The 21,286-nt window shown below is 49.8% G+C and overlaps 1 protein-coding gene across 1 annotated transcript in view; it reads left to right on the plus strand.

Annotated features, from left to right (window-relative positions):
* The first annotated feature begins 2,962 nt into the window (after window positions 1–2,962).
* CENPH (centromere protein H) overlaps window positions 2,963–21,286 on the plus strand; it is a 76,320-nt gene continuing 57,996 nt past the window's right edge. The window contains exons 1-2 of the mRNA XM_082242837.1: window positions 2,963–3,113; window positions 19,964–20,019. Of these exons, the coding sequence (XP_082098963.1) occupies window positions 2,971–3,113; window positions 19,964–20,019 (199 nt within the window). The 5' untranslated portion in view covers window positions 2,963–2,970. The remainder of the gene's footprint in view (window positions 3,114–19,963; window positions 20,020–21,286) is intronic.

Below are 21,286 nucleotides of genomic sequence, written 5' to 3' on the forward strand. Positions count from 1 at the left end.
TAAAATAAAAAAAGTGAAATGTGTATGAAATATTACACTATAAGTAAGGCAATATCAGATTTAAATTTTAGTAGCGCAGGAATGGTGGTATCCCCTTACCACCTTCAAATGTTGTTTTCAATTAAAACAATGAAAACACTGATGACTCTGATGCACCAGACTATAATTATTATCACCAGACTATTGCACACTTTGTCCTAAAATCCTAAAAAGTCATTAACGCGGAGTTCCGGCCCCCAAAAATTTTTTTGTTCACTTACCTTGTTTTAGAAGAAAAAATATTCACCTTTCTTACACTTCCTTCCTCTGCGGCCGTGGCCCGCGCCGTCATTTCCAGCTTGCGATGACTCCTGGGAGCTGAACGTCATCGCTTCCGGTGGCGGCGCCTCATTCCCTGCTAAACAGCTTCTGGGTATGCCCAGAAGCTGTGCAGGGATGCCGCGTTTGCACCAGAAGTGACGAGCGGAGGCCAGGCATTCTGGGACCTCCGACGTCACCGAAGAGGAGGCAGAAAGAGGACGCGCTGGCTTCTGCTGCCCACACCTGAGATGGCAGCGCTGGAGAAGAAAATTTCAAGGTAAGTATTTCTTCTAAAAGGTAAGTGCGACCCGGGACAGTTCAGAGCCTATCCATTATGGAATGTACTAGCCCTGACTGTTCCGGGGGTATTTTTATCTAAAATTCACCCCGAGGCCGGAACTCCGCTTTAAAAGAGTCCATCTAGAGTCCATAATGGTAAACATGCAAACAATGGGTGGGGAAATTTGAATGGTGAGAGTGTCTGTCAGCCGGCTGAGGCGGATGAAGTAATGGTGGAAAAAGCTTCACAAAGCTGAGGAGAAATCTTGTCCGGTTCTCCGCTTGTGGTTACGTCACTGTGTGAGCGTCAGGCACCTCACGTCAGAGGCTACACCGCTGGAAGGCGGGTATATGTCATCTCCATCTTACATCCCTACATACATACATGAGAGGAACTACTACTCAATAAGGGCTGATTCGTGTTGGATGAGGTGTATCGATAGTGACACGGGGGAAGGTAAGTGGTGGGGGCCTGGGGGAGGTGAGTGGCAAGGGTTTGAGGATATGACGGGGGGGGGGGGGTGTAATGGGAGTCTGGGGATGTAAGTGATCAGGGGGGAGGTGAGTGACAAGGGTTGAAGGAATAGTGAGAGCTGGAGGAAAAGGAGTGGCAAGGGTCTGAGGATGGGGTGATTGGCAAGGGTTTGGAGATGGGAGGGGGAGTAATGGGGACTGAAGGAAGATGAGTGCCAAAGGTCTGAGGATGGGGGGGGGGGGGTGAGTGACAAGGTATGGGGATAGGATGGAGGGAAGTAACAGGGGTCTGGGGATGTAAGTGATCTGGGGGGTGAGTAACAAGGGTTTGGGGGGGGTAAGTAATGGGGGCTGTAGGAAGATGAGCGGCAAGGGTCTGAGGATGGGGGGGGGGTGAGTGATAAGGTATGGGGATGGGGCAGGGGGAAGTAATAGGGGTCTGGGGATGTAAGTGATCTGGGGGGGTGAGTAACAAGGGTTTGGGGGGGTAAGTAATGGGGGCTGGAGGAAGATGAATGGCAAGGGTCTGAGGATGGGGGGTAAGTGACAGGGGATTGGGGGGGGGAGTAATGGGGACTGGAGGAAGATGAATGGAAAGGGATTGGGGGAGGGGTGGTAATGGGGGCTGGAGGAAGAGGATTGGCAACGGTCTGAGAAGGGGGGGGGGGGGGTTGAGTGACAAGGGGCTTGGGGGAAGTAATGGGGGCTGGAAGAAGATGAGATGCAAGGATCTGAGGATGTGGGGTGAGTGACAAGGTATTGGGTGGGGGGGGGGGGGAGATGACTGGCAAGGGTCTGAGCATGGGGGGGGGGTGAGTGACAAGGGTTTTTTTTGGGGGGAGGGAAGATGAGTGACAAGGTATGGGGGGGGGGGGATAAGTGACAAGGTATTGGGGGTGGGGGGGGGGGATAAGTGACAAGGTATTGGGGTTGGGGGGGGATAGGTGAAAAGGTATTGGGGTTGGGGGGGAGATAAGTAACAAGGTATTGGGGGTGGGGGGGGGTGATAAGTGACAAGGTATTGGGGTTGGGGAGATAAGTGACAAGGTATTGGGGGTGGGGGGGGTGATAAGTGACAAGGTATTGGGGGTGGGGGGGGTGATAAGTAACAATGTATTGGGGGTGGGGGGGGTGATAAGTAACAAGGTATTGGGGTTGGGGGGATAAGTGACAAGGTATTGGGGTTGGGGGGGGGGGATAGGTGACAAGGTATTGGGGGTGGGGGGGGGTGATAAGTGACAAGGTATTGGGGGTGGGGGGGTGATAAGTAACAAGGTATTGGGGTTGGGGGGATAAGTAACAAGGTATTGGGGTGACAAGGTATTGGGGTTGGGGGGGGGGGGAATAGGTGACAAGGTATTGGGGGTGGGGGGGGTGATAAGTGACAAGGTATTGGGGTGGGGGGGGGAGATAAGTGACAAGGTATTGGGGGGGGCGGGAGATAAGTGACAGGGGGTTTTTGGAAGGGAAAGTGAAGAGGGTCTGGGGGAGGGGTGAGTGACAAGGGTCTGGGTGAAGGGGAGTGATGGGGTCTGAATGTAAGGAGCCTAGCGGCTCATCAGCCTCTGGTGTCACTGCCCCCTCCCCTTCCCCCATCACTCAACCATCCCCCATCATCCTCACATCATTAGCACTCATCCTCAGATCCCACCATTTAGCTGCATATAAGGACCCAATAAAGGGATGGGATGTAACTCGTCACACTATAGGCTCCGACACACCCACCCCCTCAGTCGCTGAGATGTCTTATCTCGGTTCCACTGACTCTCCTCCTGTCCTTGTCTGTACACTCCAATAAAGTTTTCTCTTCAGTGGATCACATGACCACGGCAGTGAAGTGAGGATATTTGGGCCACACCCAGGTGAGGGGCGGGGAACGTTTCGATTGGCCGGATGATAGGCGGGTAATTCGGTGTGATGGCGGAGAGAGACTCCGGAGACGGGGACAGCCCGGTGCTGAGTAAGCTCCGGGAGCAGAGCGCCGCGCTGTTCATGGTGGCGGTGTCCGGTAGCGGTGATTCCACAGCCTCTCTTAGGGTGGAGGAGGACATCCTGCGGAGGTGGGTACATACCGGGGACAGTGTCCTGGCCCCGCCCCCGGGTGTGTTTATTCCATTCTGTGGAGCATTGCAGTAATCACTTCCGCCTCGGCTCCTGCATTGTTTATGTCCCAACCCCCTGAAGTGAAACTTACTGTCCGGACACCAAAATTTACAAATAGCACAACTTTTTACTGACAAAAATAATGACATTGACTGACAGAGCCGCATTTTTTGCTGACACTGAAAAAAAGTGTTAAAATGACAATTTTTAGTGCTAAGCAGTGAAAATATCAATATTTTAATGCTAAACCTGTAGATAGTGCTATTAGCAATGTGTTTAAATCAAAAACCATATTTCTCTTACGTCCTCCGACAGTCGCCGCCACTTCATATTCATCACTAATGGGGTTATTGACCTTTCTCCGCAGGAGTAGCTAGGCAACAAAATTTGTTAATATCAAAGCTTTTAGCATATCCCACCCCCAGGGGGTGGTCCCCTCAGTCAATACCTCCCTGCATTCCCAACTCAGTTTCTAATGCCTAGCTTAGGAGTAGCAGGCTGTTCCTGTGCTGGGGCTCTCAGTCTCAGCCTCTTTTCTCTTTTTGATTTTATTTGGAGTTTTTTTCTCTTTCTTTTACTTAGCTGTTCATTTTCAGCATTAGTTAGCTTCTTCTGATGAAGATGATCATGCGGAGCTGGGTCTCAGTCTGGCCACCCTGGATCCCAGGGTTCAGGGCCAGGGGCTTCCCTGCCTGCCATCGAGCGTTCAGCACAGGTTTCCCTGGCATATTGAACGACCCATCCCTGTTCGCTGCAGGGATGCTATCGGTGAGGTGGCTACCTCACTGGACGCCATTGCGGTTTCGCACCGCAGTTCCACTGCGTCCTGGCTGCGACACTTCCTGTCCTCAGTGCAGCGGTTTGGTCGCTGGAGAAGGCTCCCCACGCCATCCGGACTGGTAAGTGTAACTCTATTTGGGTGTCAGTCTGTGACTGTGTGACCCTGCATGTCTGTGAAAATGCTGAGCTCCCTGTCAGATTCCTGTGTGGAATAGCTGCCTGTCTGTGGGCTGCGAGGGGGGGGGGGGGCTCTCCCGCTCTGCTGTGTGCCTGCATGAAGCAGTCTGGGCTAGACATGCGGTGCGGCGATCGCTACTGCGGCCCACCATTTTTTTGCGCATATTTTATGGTGCCCGGTCCTGTGTGGTATGGCGCGGCGTTTTGGCGCCAAACACTGCCATTTTGGCGGCGATCAGGCCACATGTCGGCGCCATTTTCCTCTGTGCCTAAGGAATCCTCAGCCAAGCGGCCAATTTTTGTGTAGCCTTGCAGAGGCTTTATAGGGCGGTCAGTCATTGCATCACTTCCTTTTGCTCTGGGACAGCGATCGGTGGCAGCAGCCTGTGTGATCTCTCCAGGAGGTTTTTACCTTTCTTTTTCCTGTATTCCTTGCCCAGTGTTCTTATCCCTGTGGGGGTCGGTGTATTCAGTAGGGTGCGGTGGCTACGCTCGCCGCGGTCTTAAAGGGGCAGTACTCCTTTTTTTCTACTTTTACTGGGGCATGGATTCTCTAGGGTTCATACGGTCCTGGAAATCCTGGAAAAGTTTTGGAATTTTTAGATGACACTTTCCAGGCCTGGAAAGGTCATGGAAAATTAGGAAACACACTAGGTTTTGGAAAAGTCATGGAATTAAATTACTGTGGGGGAGCGGATGCTTAATTATTTGAATTATTTTATGATAATTATATTGCCACATACTGTATTTACATTTCGCTGTATTAGCATCCTTCCGGGTCCGCGGTATGCGCGTGCTGTCATTGGCCAGCAGCAGCCGAAGAGATGACCCAATCAGGCAGCGGGGAGGGCCGGCTGCGGTTTGCCTGGAGACACTGTGACTGGCTAGCAGTAACAGCCGGGAGATTATCAACCAATGAGGCAGCGGAAGCGTCACTGGAGGGCGGGCCAGCCGCATGAACGTGATGATGACGCGGAAGGGGGCGGTAACCGTTTTGGTTACCGCCCCCCGCGTCATCATGTTCATGCGGCCGGCCCGCCCTCCAGTGACGCTTCCGCTGCCTCATTGGTTGATAATCTCCTGGCTGTTACTGCTGCTGCTAGCCAGTCACAGTGTCTCCAGGCAAACCGCGGCCGGCCCTCCCCGCTGCCTGATTGGGTCATCTCCTCGTCTGCTGCTGGCCAGTGACTGACAGTAAGGGCAAACTGCGGACCTGGAAGGACACCTACCTGTACCAGTGCTACACGCTGAATGTAAAAATGCCCCCCCCCGGTGTTCTTTAGCCCCCCCCAGTGTTCTTTAGTCCCCCAGTGATCTTAAGCCCCCCGTGCTCTTAGCCCCCCCGGTGCTCTTCAGCTCCCCACAGTGCTTTTCATCTCCCCCCCCCCATGCTTTCTGGCTCCCCCACTGCTCTTCAGCTCCCTGGCTCCCCCCTCAGTGATTTCCAGTTCCCCCAGACAGTGCTCTCCAGTCCCCCTGTGCTCTCCATCCCCCTGGTTTTCCATGCTCCCCCCCCCCCCCGCACCTTCCAAACCCCCCTTAATTCTCTCCAGTCCCCCCACCCTGTGCCCTTCAGCTCCTCCAGTGCTCTCTGCTTCCCCTGTGCTCTTCTATCTTCTATCATGTCTGCAGTCTCTGGCCTTCTCTTGTATCATGTCCGCAGCCTCTGACCACCTCCTGTATCATGTCCGCAGCCTCTGACCACCTCCTGTATCATGTCCGCAGCCTCTGACCACCTCCTGTATCATGTCCGCAGCCTCTGACCACCTCCTGTATCATGTCTGCAGCCTCTGACCACCTCCTGTATCATGTCTGCAGCCTCTGACCTTCTCCTGTATCATGTCCGCTAAATGTACAGTGTGTGTCGTAAAACGTTTGACATTTCGAACATGGGAGAGGCAGCGCTGTCTAGCCACGCTAAAGGTGCAAAGCACCAGTCTGCAGCTGCGTGCTTGACAGCTTCCAATCCGATCGCTGGCTTTTTCACCTGTGCGCCTGAAGTGACACCGACTCCCAGCTGCGGCAGCGGTGCTTCCATCTCATCCACTGTAAAACAAGGGACCATTTTGAGTCACGCTGTATCCAGAAACTAAACCCTAACTGCAGAGGTACTGTACACTACAAAGATTGTCATTTATTTTAGTAAAAATATGTTGGGTGTGACATGGATTGTCTTCTTATTTAACATGTATACCTAGACATTTCATGAAACATTAGGTCATGAATATTTACGTGAAGTCATGGGAAAAGTCATGGAATTTTATTGGTGAAAATGTGTATGAACCCTGATTCTCAGGATTGCAAGTTTCTTCCCACCCTGGTGGGGGGCCAAGGGGCTGCTGCATCCCCCGAGGGGGCTGATCTGGCTACTATTGTGGCGAACTTGGCTGCTCAGGTGCAGATGCTGGTGGCTGATCGATCCACCAAATGCCCCAGAGTGCCTATTTCCTCTGATTCAGAGGGCGATGGGGCTGCTATGGCTGGAGTGCCCTTCTCAGGGTCTCGCTCATCTCTAGACCTTGTGGGGTCTGAGGGGGAGGCTGAGGTAGAAGGGGTTGATAATTCTCCCCCTGGCTCGTCTGAAGAGCTTGCACTCATGGATGAGTTGGTTGCTTCTATCAAGCAAATGCTGCATTTGCAGGATGAACCATGTCCTCCTGTTTTGATGTCCTCTTATGGGACGCAAAGAAAACGCAAAACATCGCAGGTTTTTCCTTGCTCTACGGAATTTCAGCGCGCGGTTGATGAGCAATGGCGCAATTTAAAGAAGCCTTTTGCTGTGCCGAGTAGGTTCAAACTGCGTTATCCATTTACACCCACCACTGATGAGCGTTGGTGTGTGCCGCCTCAGGTGGATCACGCGGTGGCGATTTTGAATAAATCCACTGCGATCCCTGCTGAGGATACCCCGGTGTTCCGGGACCCGACGGACAGGAGATTGGAGTCTCTGGCCCGTCATGCTTATACGGTTGCTGGTTCTATGCTGAAGCCTATTTTTGCTTCCATTATGGGAGCCCAGGCTATTGCGGATTGGAAGCAGGTGCTCAGGCGCACCCTGGTGGCTGACACTGCCCCACCGACAACTTTGGCTATGGTGGATCAAATTCATCAGGGTGTCATGTATTTGTGTGATGCGGACTTAGATATGGTCCCTTTGGCTGCGCGCCTTTCAAGTGTGGCGGTATTGAACCGTCGCCTGATATGGCTGAAATGTTGGTCTGTTGACCAATCTTCTCGCAAGACTTTAGCTAATTTGCCATACGCAGGATCTCGCCTTTTTGGCGAATCTTTGGATACTCTGATAAAGGGAATTTCCGGGGGTAAGAGCACTCTCTTGCCCCAAACTCACAAGAATAAGTTTGTTCGTGGTAAGAAGAATGCCTCCTTTAGGCCCTCTCAGGGGTCCTTTCGTGCCTTTCGGTCGCACTATAAGGGCAAGCCCTTCAAGGGCCAAGGCTCCCACAAGAAGCCGTGGATGGGTAAGCAGAAGTCCGGCCAGTCCGGGTCCGCTGCCCATAACAATACGGCCTGAAGGGACGCCCTCACCCAGTTCTGGGGTGGGGGGACGTTTGCTCGGTTTTCTTCAACCCTGGCTGGACCGCATTCGGGACAGGTGGGTTCAGGAAATCGTTCGATCTGGATACAAGATCGAGTTTCTCTCTCGGCCGGCGGGCAGTTTTTTCCCCCTCAAACCTTCAGCTGACTCCGGAGCGCTTGCAGGATCTGCACCTGGCGGTGCGGGACCTGCGGGCCCAGGGAGTGGTAGTTCGGTGCCTCATCGGGACAGATTTCGGGGGTTCTATTCCAATCTGTTCACTGTGCCCAGAAAGGAGGGCAAGGTACGTTCTGGACTTGAAAGCTCTGAACCACTTTGTGCGGGTTCGCAAGTTCCGCATGGAATCCCTGCGCTCGGTGGTGGCTGCCCTGGTTCCGGGGGAATTCATGGCCTCCATCGATTTGAAGGATGCGTATCTTCACATTCCAATTTTCGAGGGTCACCAGAGGTACCTTCGATTCGCCATTGCGGAGGACCATTTCCAATTCGTGTCGTTACCCTTCGGTCTCGCTTCGGCTCCGCGGGTTTTCACCAAGGTGCTTGCGCAGGTCCTGGCTTTGAGAGCCCAGGGCATCTCTGTCTTGGGGTATCTGGACGATATCTTGATTCGGTCTGCGACCAGTCAGGGCCTGGTGAACGACCTGTCCATCACGATGCAGACTCTGCAGGAGTTCGGTTGGACGATAAATTTACCAAAGTCAACGTTGTGTCCGTCAGTTTGTCTTCCCTACCTGGGGATGATACTGGACTCTGTTCAAGCGAAGGTCTTCCTGCCGGAAGACAAGCCCCGGACACTTCAGAACGAAGTCATGTCCCTCAGGGACAATCAGTGCTCGTCCCTCCGGACGTGTATGAGGTGTCTGAGTTTGATGGTCTAGGCCTTCGAGGCGATTCCCTTCGCCCAGTTTCACACACGGGATCTTCAGGCGGAGATCCTGGCCAAGTGGGACGGGCGTCCGCAATCTCTGGATCTGCGGATTTCGTTCAGCCGCCTCACCCGAAGGAGTCTTTTGTGGTGGCTCCAGTCCCCGGCGGTGTCGGGGGGCAAGTCCTTTCGTCCTTTGTTGTGGACGGTGATCACCACGGATGCAAGCCTGTCGGGCTGGGGTGGTGTTCTGGGCGTTCTGTCCGCCCAGGGAACTTGGTCTGAGGAGGAATCCTCCCTTCTGATCAACATTCTGGAATTGCGAGCGATAAATCTCCGTCTTCTGCGTTGGACGGACAGGCTTCAGGGCCGTCCGGTTCGGGTACAGACGGACAATGCCACAGCGGTGGCCTACATCAACCACCAAGGGGGCACCAGGAGTGCCCGGGCGGCTCGGGAAGTAGCCGACATTCTGTCTTGGGCCGAGACGCACGTCCCGGCGATATCTGCAGTTCACATTCCGGGGGTGGAGAACTGGCAGGTGGATTATCTGAGCCGCCAGACCCTGGATCAGGGAGAATGGTCCCTTCACCCGGATGTCTTCCAGATGTTGTGCGCGAAGTGGGGGTCCCCAGATGTGGACCTGTTCGCGTCTCGTCTAAACAACAAGGTGGAAAGGTTCGTGGCAAGGACGCGCGATCCTCGGGCAGACGCCTGACGCGTTAGTGGCGCCCTGGCATCAGTATCGCCTGATGTATGCTTTTCCACCGATTCAGCTGCTGTCCAGGTTCCTTCGCAGGTTGTATAAAAATGGGGATATTGCTGCGCTAAAATGTAAAGATAAAAACATACATGTATAAAAAAGTCAACAGACCAAATGAAAGCAGCCAGCACCTGATCTAGAATCAGAAATACCAGATCTAAATAGCAATATAAAATGGGATTGGTGCAGCGCTAACACAATTGAATCCACAGTCCATACAAATGTTCAAATGGATCAAATAAAATGCAGTAAACAAAAGTTCATCAGAGAGTGCTCCAATAGAGAAGGGAAACTGTCCACCACTTCAAACTTGGAAAAAGCCCCGAGTGCAGGAACCGCCACCAAGATAATAAATGGCCTCTTACCAAATTGCAATGACCCCCATTACAAGGATCAAAGACAGCCTGTGTGATCAAATCAGTGCCCAGATCGACATGTATCGATTCCCAATGTTCCCTCATCAGCTCCGACCGGAACAAGTGAACATAAGGAAAAGAGGGACAACTCCAATAGTGAAGTACGTTCACAGGTTTATTCAGTAAAAGCAGAGTGGCAACTCACGTTTGCATGAAGAAATCACAGCATGTCTCGGAGCTATACTCTCAGAACCTTTGTTTCCAACCGATAAAATGGCCGCCAGCAAGGAGACACGGCAGCCATTTTATGCTGTGATTTCTTCATGCAAACGTGAGTTGCCACTCTACTTTTACTGAATAAACCTGTGAACGTACTTCACTATTGGAGTTGTCCCTCTTTTCCTTATGTTCACTTGTTCCGGTCGGAGCTGCTGAGGGAACACTGGGAATCGATACATGTCGATCTGGGCACTGATTTGATCACACAGGCTGTCTTTGATCCTTGTAATGGGGGTCATTGCAATTTGGTAAGAGGCCATTTATTATCTTGGTGGCGGTTCCTGCACTCGGGGCTTTTTCCAAGTTTGAAGTGGTGGACAGTTTCCCTTCTCTATTGGAGCACTCTCTGATGAACTTTTTTTTACTGCATTTTATTTGATCCATTTGAACATTTGTATGGACTGTGAATTCAATTGTGTTAGCGCTGCACCAATCCCATTTTATAATCCTTCGCAGGTTGGCCTCGGAACCGCACACGGTGATTCTGGTGGCACCGGACTGGCCTTGCCGGTCTTGTTACGCAGATCTTGTGAATCTGGCGATCGACGCTCCGTGGCGTATGCCTCTTCGAGAAGATCTCCTGTCTCAAGGGCCGATATTCCATCCTGCTTTACAGTCGCTGGCTTTAACGGCCTGGCTGTTGAAAGCCAGGTCCTGAAGGATAGGGGTCTTTCTCCTGAGGTCATTCCCACCTTGATCAAGGCTAGGAAGGCTTCTTCGGGGAAGATTTACTACCGTACTTGGAAGGCTTACTTTGCCTGGTGTGAGTCCAGGGGGCACTCCCCTTGCTCGTACTCGGTGTCGAGAGTATTGGCTTTCCTTCAAACGGGCGTGGACCAGCGTTTGGCGTCGGCCACGATTAAGGGTCAGATTTCTGCGCTGGCCGTTCTCTTTCAACGCCCTGTGGCGTCTAACTCTTTGGTTAGCACCTTTGTTCAAGGGGTGCGACATTTGGTCTCTCCTAGGAGGGAGCCTTTGCCTCCATGGGACTTGAACCTTGTTCTGTCCGTGTTGCAACATGATCCTTTTGAAAATATCAGGGAGATCTCGTTGTCTCTGTTGTCCAAGAAGGTTGCCTTTTTGGTGGCGATCACTTCGGCTCGCAGGGTGTCAGAGCTGGCGGCCTTGTCCTGCAAATCTCCGTATTTGGTGATTCACTTGGATAAGGTGGTCTTGCGACCTAACCCGTCTTTTCTTCCGAAGAGGATCTCGGAATTTCACCTCAATGAGGACATTGTCTTGCCTTCGCTTTGCGCGAAGCCTAAGCATCCGAAGGAGGTGGCTTTGCATTCCTTGGATGTTGTTAGGGCAATCAGGGTTTACCTGTCATCGACTAAATCCTTTCGCAAGTCGGATTCTCTCTTTGTCCTTCCTGAGGGACCTCGGAAGGGCATGGCCGCGTCGGCTGCGACCATCGCCAAATGGATCAGACAGACCATTGTGCAAGCTTATGCTTTGAAGGGGAAGGTTCCTCCTTTTCCTGTGAAGGCGCACTCTACCAGGTCTCTGAGTACGTCTTGGGCCTATCGTCATCAGGCTTCTGTGGCCCAGGTGTGTAAGGCGGCGACTTGGTCGTCCGTTCACGCCTTCTCGAAATTTTACAAAGTGGGTGTTCAGGCATCGGCGGATGCTTCCTTTGGCCGTAAAGTTCTTAGTGCGGTGGTGCCTTAGGGTCCCTTGTTTGGGCCCTTGGCTGTTGGGGTGTTTTTACCCCTAGGTTACTTGTTTTTTCCTGGGTTGTTTCTCCTGTTGCACGTTTTCCTGTTGCCCAGTTGGTTCTCTTACTTTGGTAAGGTTCCTTTCTCTGATGTGGGTTCTGCGTTGCTTTAGGCGCGGCTGCTTTTTTCCCACCCCTCATGTCTACACTGCTATGGGACGTCCCCATTAGTGATGAATATGAAGAGGCGGCGACTGTCGGAGGACGTAAGAGAACTGAATTTTTGTAAAATCTTACCTGTAAAATTTCTTTCTCTGAGTCCTCCGACAGTCGCCGCCCCCGCCCCTCTTTTGGGGTTTGTTTATGTACTCTACTGCTATGCTACTGAAACTGAGTTGGAAATGCAGGAAGCAGGGAGGTATGGACTGAGGGGACCACCACCTGGGGGTGGGATATGCTAAAAGCTTTGATATTAACATATTCTGTTGCCTAGCTACTCCTACGGAGCAAAGGTCAATAACCCCATTAGTGACGAATAGGAAGAGGCAGCGACTGTCGGAGGACTCAGAGAAAGGAATTTTACAGGTAAGATTTTACAAAAATTCAGTTTTCTCCATTTACATAAAGGTCAGAGTACTATAACCCAGCCAGCACAGAGTTCCCCCTTACATCAGTCTGCAGGAATCCCCCTTAGAGTGGAAGGGAACTCCTATGTAAAGGGGAACTCTGCAGATTATGATCTAAGGCAGGCATGTCCAACCTGCGTCCCGGAACCACAGGCAATGCGGCCCACTGCCCCCTGAATTTTTTATTTTTTTTTGCTGGGGAGAAGGGAAGTCGAGTCGGGGGCACGGCCACAGCGGTTTCCAACTAACTGCAGGCAGAGGCCGCCTTGGAGGAAAGGGGAGGGGAGGAGGGGGGGGTGAGCACCGCAAGATTACAAAACAGAGCGGGGATCTCCTGCTTACCCGGCGGCCACTGTCATACGAAGACCCGCCTCCTGGACTGGTTCCTGTTATAGACTGCATTGGATGGGCTTGCACTGGTGAGGCTGCATTGGATGGGCTTGCACTGGTGAGGCTGCATTGATAGGCACACTAGGCTGCAAGTGCCGTGCGATCTCCCGGCTGCTGCGGGAGACTTAGGATGTCTGCAGTCAGTGATGAAGCCGCTGCTTCCTGTATAGTTCTGGCTCTGTCACAGGCGGAGTGATATGAAATGTACTCCACCTGTGACAGGAGCCATACAGGAAGCAGCAGCTCTGCTCTCTACTGCAGCCGCTGCTTCCTCCAGCAGTACCCGCCTGCAGTCTGCAAAATAAGTAGAAAAGGTATGTACATTATCTTGTGTAAATTGTTGCGATATTTTTTTCAATAACTAGTTGTGTTTTGTCATAATATTCATACATGTATGAACAAGGACATTAAATAAGGACATGACACTTTCTGGCTGCCTAAGTCATATGTGCTAGGGGTGCAACTAGCCCCCAGCACATAACTGTAAATATCCCAGCATGTGCAGTATTTGTGACTCCTGCCACCATCACCACTTCATATCACTGAAGTTGTCATGATGGTTAGAGTGTTCCTTTAATATCTCTCAGAATAAGTAAACCTCCGTATACTGATTACATTTCATTTGATTGTCCTCTAGTTGTGTTAAATTAGTGCTGGGGGGCGCGGCGGCACTGGAAGGGCACGGTGGCTTTTTATTGCTTATCCTTATCTACCTTAACTATAGTATATATTTTATATGCGGCCCGAGAAAATTTTCTCTACACTCAATGTGGCCCAGAGAAGCCAGAAGGTTGGACACCCATGATCTAAGGGAAGAACTCTGATGAAAGGGGTGGCGGGGGCTCTGGTGACCAGAGATCACCTTCTATCGGAGTCTATTGCATTCCACTTTAAATCAGAGTTCAAACTTACATCAGGGTCCGCAGAGTTCCTTTTTGCACTGTAAGGGGGAAATTCTGCAGACTCCGATGTAAAGGGGAACGCCAGGAACTCTGATGTGGGGGGCACTCTGATGACCAGAGACCCCCTTCAGCAGAGTGAATACAGTAAGGTGGGGGAGTCTTACTAATAAAGGGGGGACCTTTATATCAGTGACCCCCCCCCAATCAGACTGGCCTGGCGGTGCTGTCACTGACCTCCTCTCAGGTGCACCGTGCAGGGCTCAGTCAGACGGCTCCAGGTTGGTGGCTCTGGTTTTATCCTATAGTCTCCTTTTCACAGTCCACACATCTGACTTCCCCCGTGACACAAGGAATGTGACAGTTGTAGTCCATGTCCTGGATACGTCTGTGTGTGGTGGCTCTTGAAGCACTGACAGCAGCCATAGTCCACTCCTTGTGAATCTCCCCCGAATTCTTAAATGGCCTTTGCTTCACAATCCTCTCATGACTGTGGTTATCCCTGTTGCTTGTGCACCTTTTTCTACCAAACTTTTTCTTCCACTTAATTTTCCATTATTATGCTTGGATACAGCACTCTGTGAGCGGCCAGCTTCTTTAGTAATGACCTTTGTGACTTACCCTCCTTGTGAAGGGTGTCAATGACTGCCTTCTGGACAACATAAGTGAGCAGTCTTCCCCCATAATTGTAACCTACTGAACCAGACAAATACCATTTAAATGCTCAGTAAACCTTTAGAGTTGTTCTGAGTTCATTAGCCAATTAGAGTGTGACACCATGAGTCTACAATATTGAATTTTTTCACAATATTCTATTTTTCTGAGATCCTGAATTTTGGGTTTTCTCTAGCTGTAAGCCATAATCATGAAAATTAAAGGAAAAAATGTTTGAAATATATCACTCTGTGTGTATCGCATCTTAGGAGTTTCACTTTTTGAATTGAATTACTAAAAGAAAATGGCATTTTTGAGATGCACCTGTATGTTCTGGTCTGCGAGTGCTGTTCTCACCCTGGGGGCTGTACTGGCTAGTAAGGCCTGCTGCATTCTGGTCCTTGAGTTCCCCTCTAACCATAAATTATAAAGATTTGGCTTAGTCAGGGAAGGTAAGGGAAGTATTTTCATGACCAAACGCCCTTTAGCAGATTTAGTGCTACAGGGCAGCCGTTTTGTGCAGAATCGCATATACAGTATATACCTGATTCTGCACTTCCAAGAAGGGGCCATTAGCTGAGAGAGCTGACCAGGGTGTTCTGGCGGGGGGCTGCCCCCCTGTCAGAACACATTAGAACAGCAGGGGAGATTGCTGTACTAACTTCAGATTGTTAGTACAGTGGCTCTGACCTGAGCTATCAGGTTTTTTTTTTTTTTTCCACCCTGCTAGGTTTAGATCAGGTGTCTCCAAAGTAAGACTTGGGGGCCACACTCGGCCCGCTAGAATATTTTTTATTTATTTGTTTTTTTTTTTCTGGCCCACAGCTTGAGTCCTCACACCCACTGCAGGGACGGGTTTCTTTAAACTTTGTCAGGTTGCTGGACTTGCTGCGTACTCCACTCCCCCCGCACTGTACAGAGCAACCTGACGAAGCCTGCCGTTTTCAAAATTACTGTGCACAGGATGCTTGTGTAACAGCAGGACCGGAGCTGGGAGCTGCAAAAGATTTTCCCTGAAGCTGGTGATTGCTTTCTAGTTATTTAGGAAGCACGATAGGGATTTCTGGTGGGGAGGTAAATGTGCTGGGGGGGGGGGGGGTTATGAAGGGGACATAAGGGGGGCTCTAAGGGGGACAAAGTACATGGGGGGCACTGGGGGATACAAATGTACATGGGGGGGCTCTGGGGGGGGACATAAATGTACATGGGGGGGCTCTGAGGAGGGACACATGTACGTGGATGGCTTTGAGGGGAACACAAATGTAGATGGGTGGCTTTGAGGGGGGGGGGGGCAAATGTACGGGGGAGGCTCTGAGGGGGACACAAATGTATGTGGGGGGGGCTCTGAGGGGGACACAAATATACGCGGGGGGGCTCTGAGTGGGACACAAATGTACGTGGGGGGGGGCTCTGAGGGGGACACAAATATACGTGGGGGGGGGCTCTGAGGGGGACACAAATGTACGGGGGGGGCTCTGAGGGGGACACAAATGTACGTGGGGGGGCTCTGAGGGGGACACAAATGTACGTGGGGGGGCTCTGAGGGGGACATAAATGTACATGGGGGGCTCTGAGGGGGACACAAATGTACGTGGTGGGGGCTCTGAGGGAGACACAAACGTACGTGGGGGGGGCTCTGAGGGGGACACGAATGTACGTGGGGGGGGCTCTGAGGGGGACACGAATGTACGTGGGGGGGGCTCTGAGGGGGACACGAATGTACGTGGGGGGGGGCTCTGAGGGGGACACGAATGTACGTGAGGGGGACACGAATGTACGTGGGGGGGGCTCTGAGGGGGACACGAATGTACGTGGGGGGGGGCTCTGAGGGGGACACGAATGTACGTGGGGGGGGCTCTGAGGGGGACACAAATGTACGTGGGGGGGGCTCTGAGGGGGACACAAATGTACGTGGGGGGGGGCTCTGAGGGGGACACAAATGTACGTGGGGGGGGGGGCTCTGAGGGGGACACAAATGTACGTGGGGGCTCTGAGGGAGACACAAATGTACGTGGGGGGGCTCTGAGGGGGACACGAATGTACGTGGGGGGGCTCTGAGGGGGACACGAATGTACATGGGGGGGCTCTGAGGGGGACACAAATGTACGTGGGTGGGCTCTGAGGGGGACACAAATGTACATGGGGGGCTCTGAGGGGGGACACAAATGTACGTGGGGGTGGCTTTGAGGGGGGGCACAAATGTACGTGGGGGTGGCTTTGAGGGGGGGGCACAAATGTACGTGGGAGTGGCTTTGAGGGGGGGGCACAAATGTACGTGGGAGTGGCTTTGAGGGGGGGACACAAATGTATGTGGGAGGGCTCTGAGGGGGGCAAAAATGTACATGGGGGGGGCTCTGAGGGAGACACAAATGTATGTGGGAGGGCTCTGAGGGGGACAAAAATGTACATGGGGGGGCTCTGAGGGGGACACAAATGTACGTGGGGGGGCTCTGAGGGGGACACAAATGTACGTGGGGGGGGTTCTGAGGGGGACACAAATGTACATGAGGGGGTACACGAATGTAAGGCCCCAGGGCATGATGCTCCTGCATTTAGGTGCAGGCAGAGGATACAGGAGCAGCATAAAGCACCGCTGCCAGTTGCCTGTCAAATTGTTTTGAATTCTGCTAAGCCCCCGTTCACACTGGGGCGACCTGTCGGGCGACCTGGTCACCTGACAGGTCGCCTGGCATAGAGAAGCTGTGGACCCGTTCTAATAGGAGCGACACAAGTGTTTGATCCCCCTGCAGATTTTGTAAGTTTGCCTACTTACAAAGAAATGAAGAGTCTATAATTTTTATCATAGGTATATGGTATAAACTGCAACTCAATTTTTATAACAATTGTGTCATGTGTTTGTTTGTTTTTTTTGGGGGGGCGAGGGGGGTATTTTTGGTTGATATTCTGTCTCTATCATTTAAAATACACCTATGATAAAAATTATAGACCCTTCATTTCTTTGTAAGTGGGCAAACATACAAAATCTGCAGAGGATCGAATAGGTTTCCCCACTGAATAGCCGAGGCTGTCAATCACAGACTGTGTGTGGGAGCTCCCATCCCCCAACTCCTTCATCCCTTGGAGTCAGCATTAGCTGCAGCCATTTCTTTTGTAGATCGTTCTAAAAACACACAGATCAAAGGATGTTTTCTCCGCTCTATCAGCAGGGGGCAGGGATTTGAAGTCTCGCACTGCAGATCCCAGGAAAGCTTCTAACTCTGATTGGGAGGAAGGGACACATCTCCCTTTACACACTCTTAATACGGATCTGATATGTCTCTGAAGGTGAACTTAGCTTGAATCAGGGAACAGGAATTGGTACTTTTTACATTTTCATACCTGGAGCCTTCAGTTGTACTTCACATTGGCTGTAGCTCTGACTATGCACACGTGAAACGTGTAAATTTTTATTTTATGGACATAAAAGGCTTTCCTTTGTTACACTGTTGTAATACATTTCCTGCGTGTGGTTTTGTTCTAATAGGCTGACAAATAAGACTGACCTGAAGGCAAAACTTTTACTTTTCCATTTGGATAAAGTGGGGAAAGTTAGAACCCCCGGTCAGGTTTTATTCTCTCATTTACCTTTTAAAAGCAGAAAAACAAAAATGTAATTTTTGTCTTTTAAAAAGGGGGAAAAAAATCCCTTTAAAGTGGTTGTATACTCAGTAAAAAAAATACAAAAAAAAACCCTGCAGGACAAAGGCATAATGAGCTAGTATGCATCGCATACTAGCTCATTACGAAATACTTACCTCAAAGCGAAGCCCCGATGCGGTCGCCTGGACAACACTAAGGGTGCTGTCATGTTGCCTCTGCGTCTCTTCCTCGTTCTGCGGCTCCGGCACTGTGAGTGGCTGGAGCCGCAATGACGTCACTCCCGCGCTGAAGTCAGCGACTGCATGCAGGGCGAATATCTCCTACACTGTGCAGGTTTAGGAGATATTAATTGTACCTAAAGGTAAGCCTTATTATAGGCTTACCTGTAGGTAAAAGTCAAATAGCGGAGTATACTACCGCTTTAAGCCCCAGAGGTGGAAGTGATGTCAGATGTTGCTTCGTTCCTCCAAGGACAGAGCTCGGATCAGATCGGCTCTGGGCTTACCGACAGCTCCATTTAGCTCGGTGACGCCCGGGGAGGCGAGGGGTTTTGCACATCTCCCGCTGCCTATAAAAGTTATCACGCCTGACTGAAAAAAAGATACTAGGTTATGCCAGCTAGCTGCTGACATAACCCCAGTATTTAACGTCAAAGACATGACGTACATTTACAGTTAGGCAGTTGAAAAGTGGATATTCAACTTTTTAATGAATACAGGCGGTCCCCGGGTTACAAACACAATAGGGACTGTAGGTTTGTTCTAAAGCCCCGTACACACGTACTGATCGTCGGCCGAACGATCGGCCGTCTTTTGTCCAGGGCTGTCGTGTCTGTTGAAAACTGCAAAAGACTGCACACGAATTTTGTCGGCCAACAACAGCCGACTGCAGAAGTGATGTCATGTGATGGTTAACTTTCCTTTGTCTTTTTTTCTTTTCTGAGCATGCCCAGTCTTGCTAATCTGCTGTCTATCGGCCGAAATCTGTACTGACTGGCGAACAATCGGCCGTTCTGGTGACGGCCAACAAATATTTTAAAGTCTGCACAACAGATTCTGTTCGGTCAAAAATGCGCTGTCGGAAGCATCATACTAACAAGCCTACAATCGGCCGATCATTTACGGCCGACAATCGGTACGTGTGTACGGGGCTTTAAGTCGAATTTGTTTGTAAGTCGGAACAGTGTAACTCCAGCCAAAGAAATTCATGCCTGTGCAGCGGGATGCGAGTGAGATGCTTCTGGGCAGTGTGGGGCATACAGTACATGTAGTATTGCAGCGTGCGTAGTGTCTCCCGGCACTGAAAGATGGTTGCTTGGCTCGGTATCCAGCACAGGAGCGAGAAGAAGCCGGAAGTACCTGGCAGTGACGTCACGCGGCCCCCGTTCGTAAGTAGGAGTCGTTCGCAACTCGGATGTTCGTAAGCCGGGGACTGCCTGTATGTATTTATTGTTGGCCATTATTGGCACCTTTAGTGCAAGAAAAGCTCAAGAAAAATGCATCCCTTATAAGTAAATCTGTCTTCAGATTCGTCCATTATGCTTCCGTTGTGGTGTTAAAAATCTTGCATGTTGCATTTTTGGTCAGTTAAAAAATCCGCACCAAAAACGCACCTCCCCATTGAAATGAATTGAAAACACTGCAAGAACACATCAATAAAGCACGTTACTTTTTTATGTGGTTTTTGAGTCTCATAACCTATGAAAAACGCACAATAACCATAGTAAATTGCGTGCATTTTCGGCGCCATTATCAGCACCTTTTTCTCAGCAAAATGCGAAAACCCCATTTTTGGCTAATATGTTTTGGCGCATCTCTCGTTTTGACCCCCCCTACTCTGTCTAAAATGGGGGGGGGGGAAGCGGTTATGGCTTTATTACTCTAATTGTATGTGACAGTTACAGTATTAAACAAAGGCACCCTACCATCTTCAGGCTGCAGTGGCATCTATATGAAAAATAATCAGCAGGAGCTGTGCAGTGTTGCCTGCTAGTTGTCAAAGGGAGAATATCCTGTAACGTCCCTCAGTTTAGGGGAACAATCGCCTAAAAAAAAAAAAAAAAAAAAAAAAAAAAAAAAACTACACTGGCTGATCACAACATGCGCATTGTCTTCAGTATCCTGTGCAAGTTTCTATTACACATTTTGTAGTATGTTTAATCCTTTTGTGGTTTATTCTATTTCATTCAATTTTGTGCTTTTGCAGGCTGCGAGAACAATTGAAGCAGCAGTGGTTTGATCTCCAGAACAGACTTACTGCAGGTATATCTTAATGTTTATTGTTTTAGTCCCTATTTCTAGATTTCTGTGCCTACTCATTAGAACACATTGGGGTTGATTTACTAAAACTAGAGAGAGCAAAACCTGGTGGAGTCTGCATAAAAATCAATCGGCTTCCAGATTGTTGTGTTTTTTTTATTGAACAAGTTAGAAGCTATTGATGTCAGCGCCCATATATAAATAGCAGCATGCAGTTAGTGCCAATTTACCAACGCTAATGTAAATAACATGAAAAAGGGGTTGCAACGCTATAAACAAAAATATAACTAAAATAGTGATAAATCTCAAATCACAATACAATTTTTCCATAATTAAATCCAGGTGAACAAAGGAAATTTCAAATGACAATAAAGTTTCCATAATTCAAGTGAAAAAAGGAAATCCAAAGTTGCCCAGTGCATGATATGACATCAGGTGTCACCTGGGGTGTCTTACCTTCACCAAATGGTTCAAATGCAAACTTGCCAAAAACTATTGCTGTCTGTTATAGGACAGCAAAGGCATATATCTCAGCTAAACGGCTGTTTTGCACCAAGCACATCTTCAAGAGCTCAGAGAATAGAACCTGTGGTGTCATATATATATATATATATATATATATATATATATATATATATTATGCAGTCCTCACCTTTATGCTAGATTTCCTTGATTGGGGACATTCAACATGGCGGAATGTCACTTCTGGTTTCGCCGCCATCTTAGTGATGTAATTTTCAGTGTCTGCATCATATTGTTGTAAACCAGCAACATGACATCTGGTCCAGCACCATTTTCAAGTAGACCATAACGGTGGATTATTAGTCTCATAGCTCATTTTAATTCGGCACTACGGTTAGGTAATTTACAAAAGGGACTAAAATGCCCAAATTAATGTTAAGGAATATTGAACAAAAAACTATTTAATGAAGCACGATCTATATACTACTCTGTTTAAAATCAAAACCGAGAATCTAGTGTTATACGAGGACAGCATATAGTCCCATAACAGCTCCTTTTATATAGGGGAGCAAAATATGCAAATATTCAAAAAAATATAAATTGTAAAAAATACTGAGGAACATGAGGTAGATCTAAAAATTTGCTGGATGAGATGTCAAGATGTCACCAAACTCAAAGGTTATCGATGAAACAGTTGACTTTCCACTCCACATTCAACCTTAAAGGGATATATAATTTTATCTCCTACAACCATTTCATCTCTAGTTTGGAAATCTTTCTAGTACGATGACATCTCCTCCAATGGGAT

This window comes from Pelophylax lessonae (genome assembly GCF_965119305.1).
Source record: "Pelophylax lessonae genome assembly, chromosome: 1".
NCBI lineage: Eukaryota > Metazoa > Chordata > Amphibia > Anura > Ranidae > Pelophylax > Pelophylax lessonae.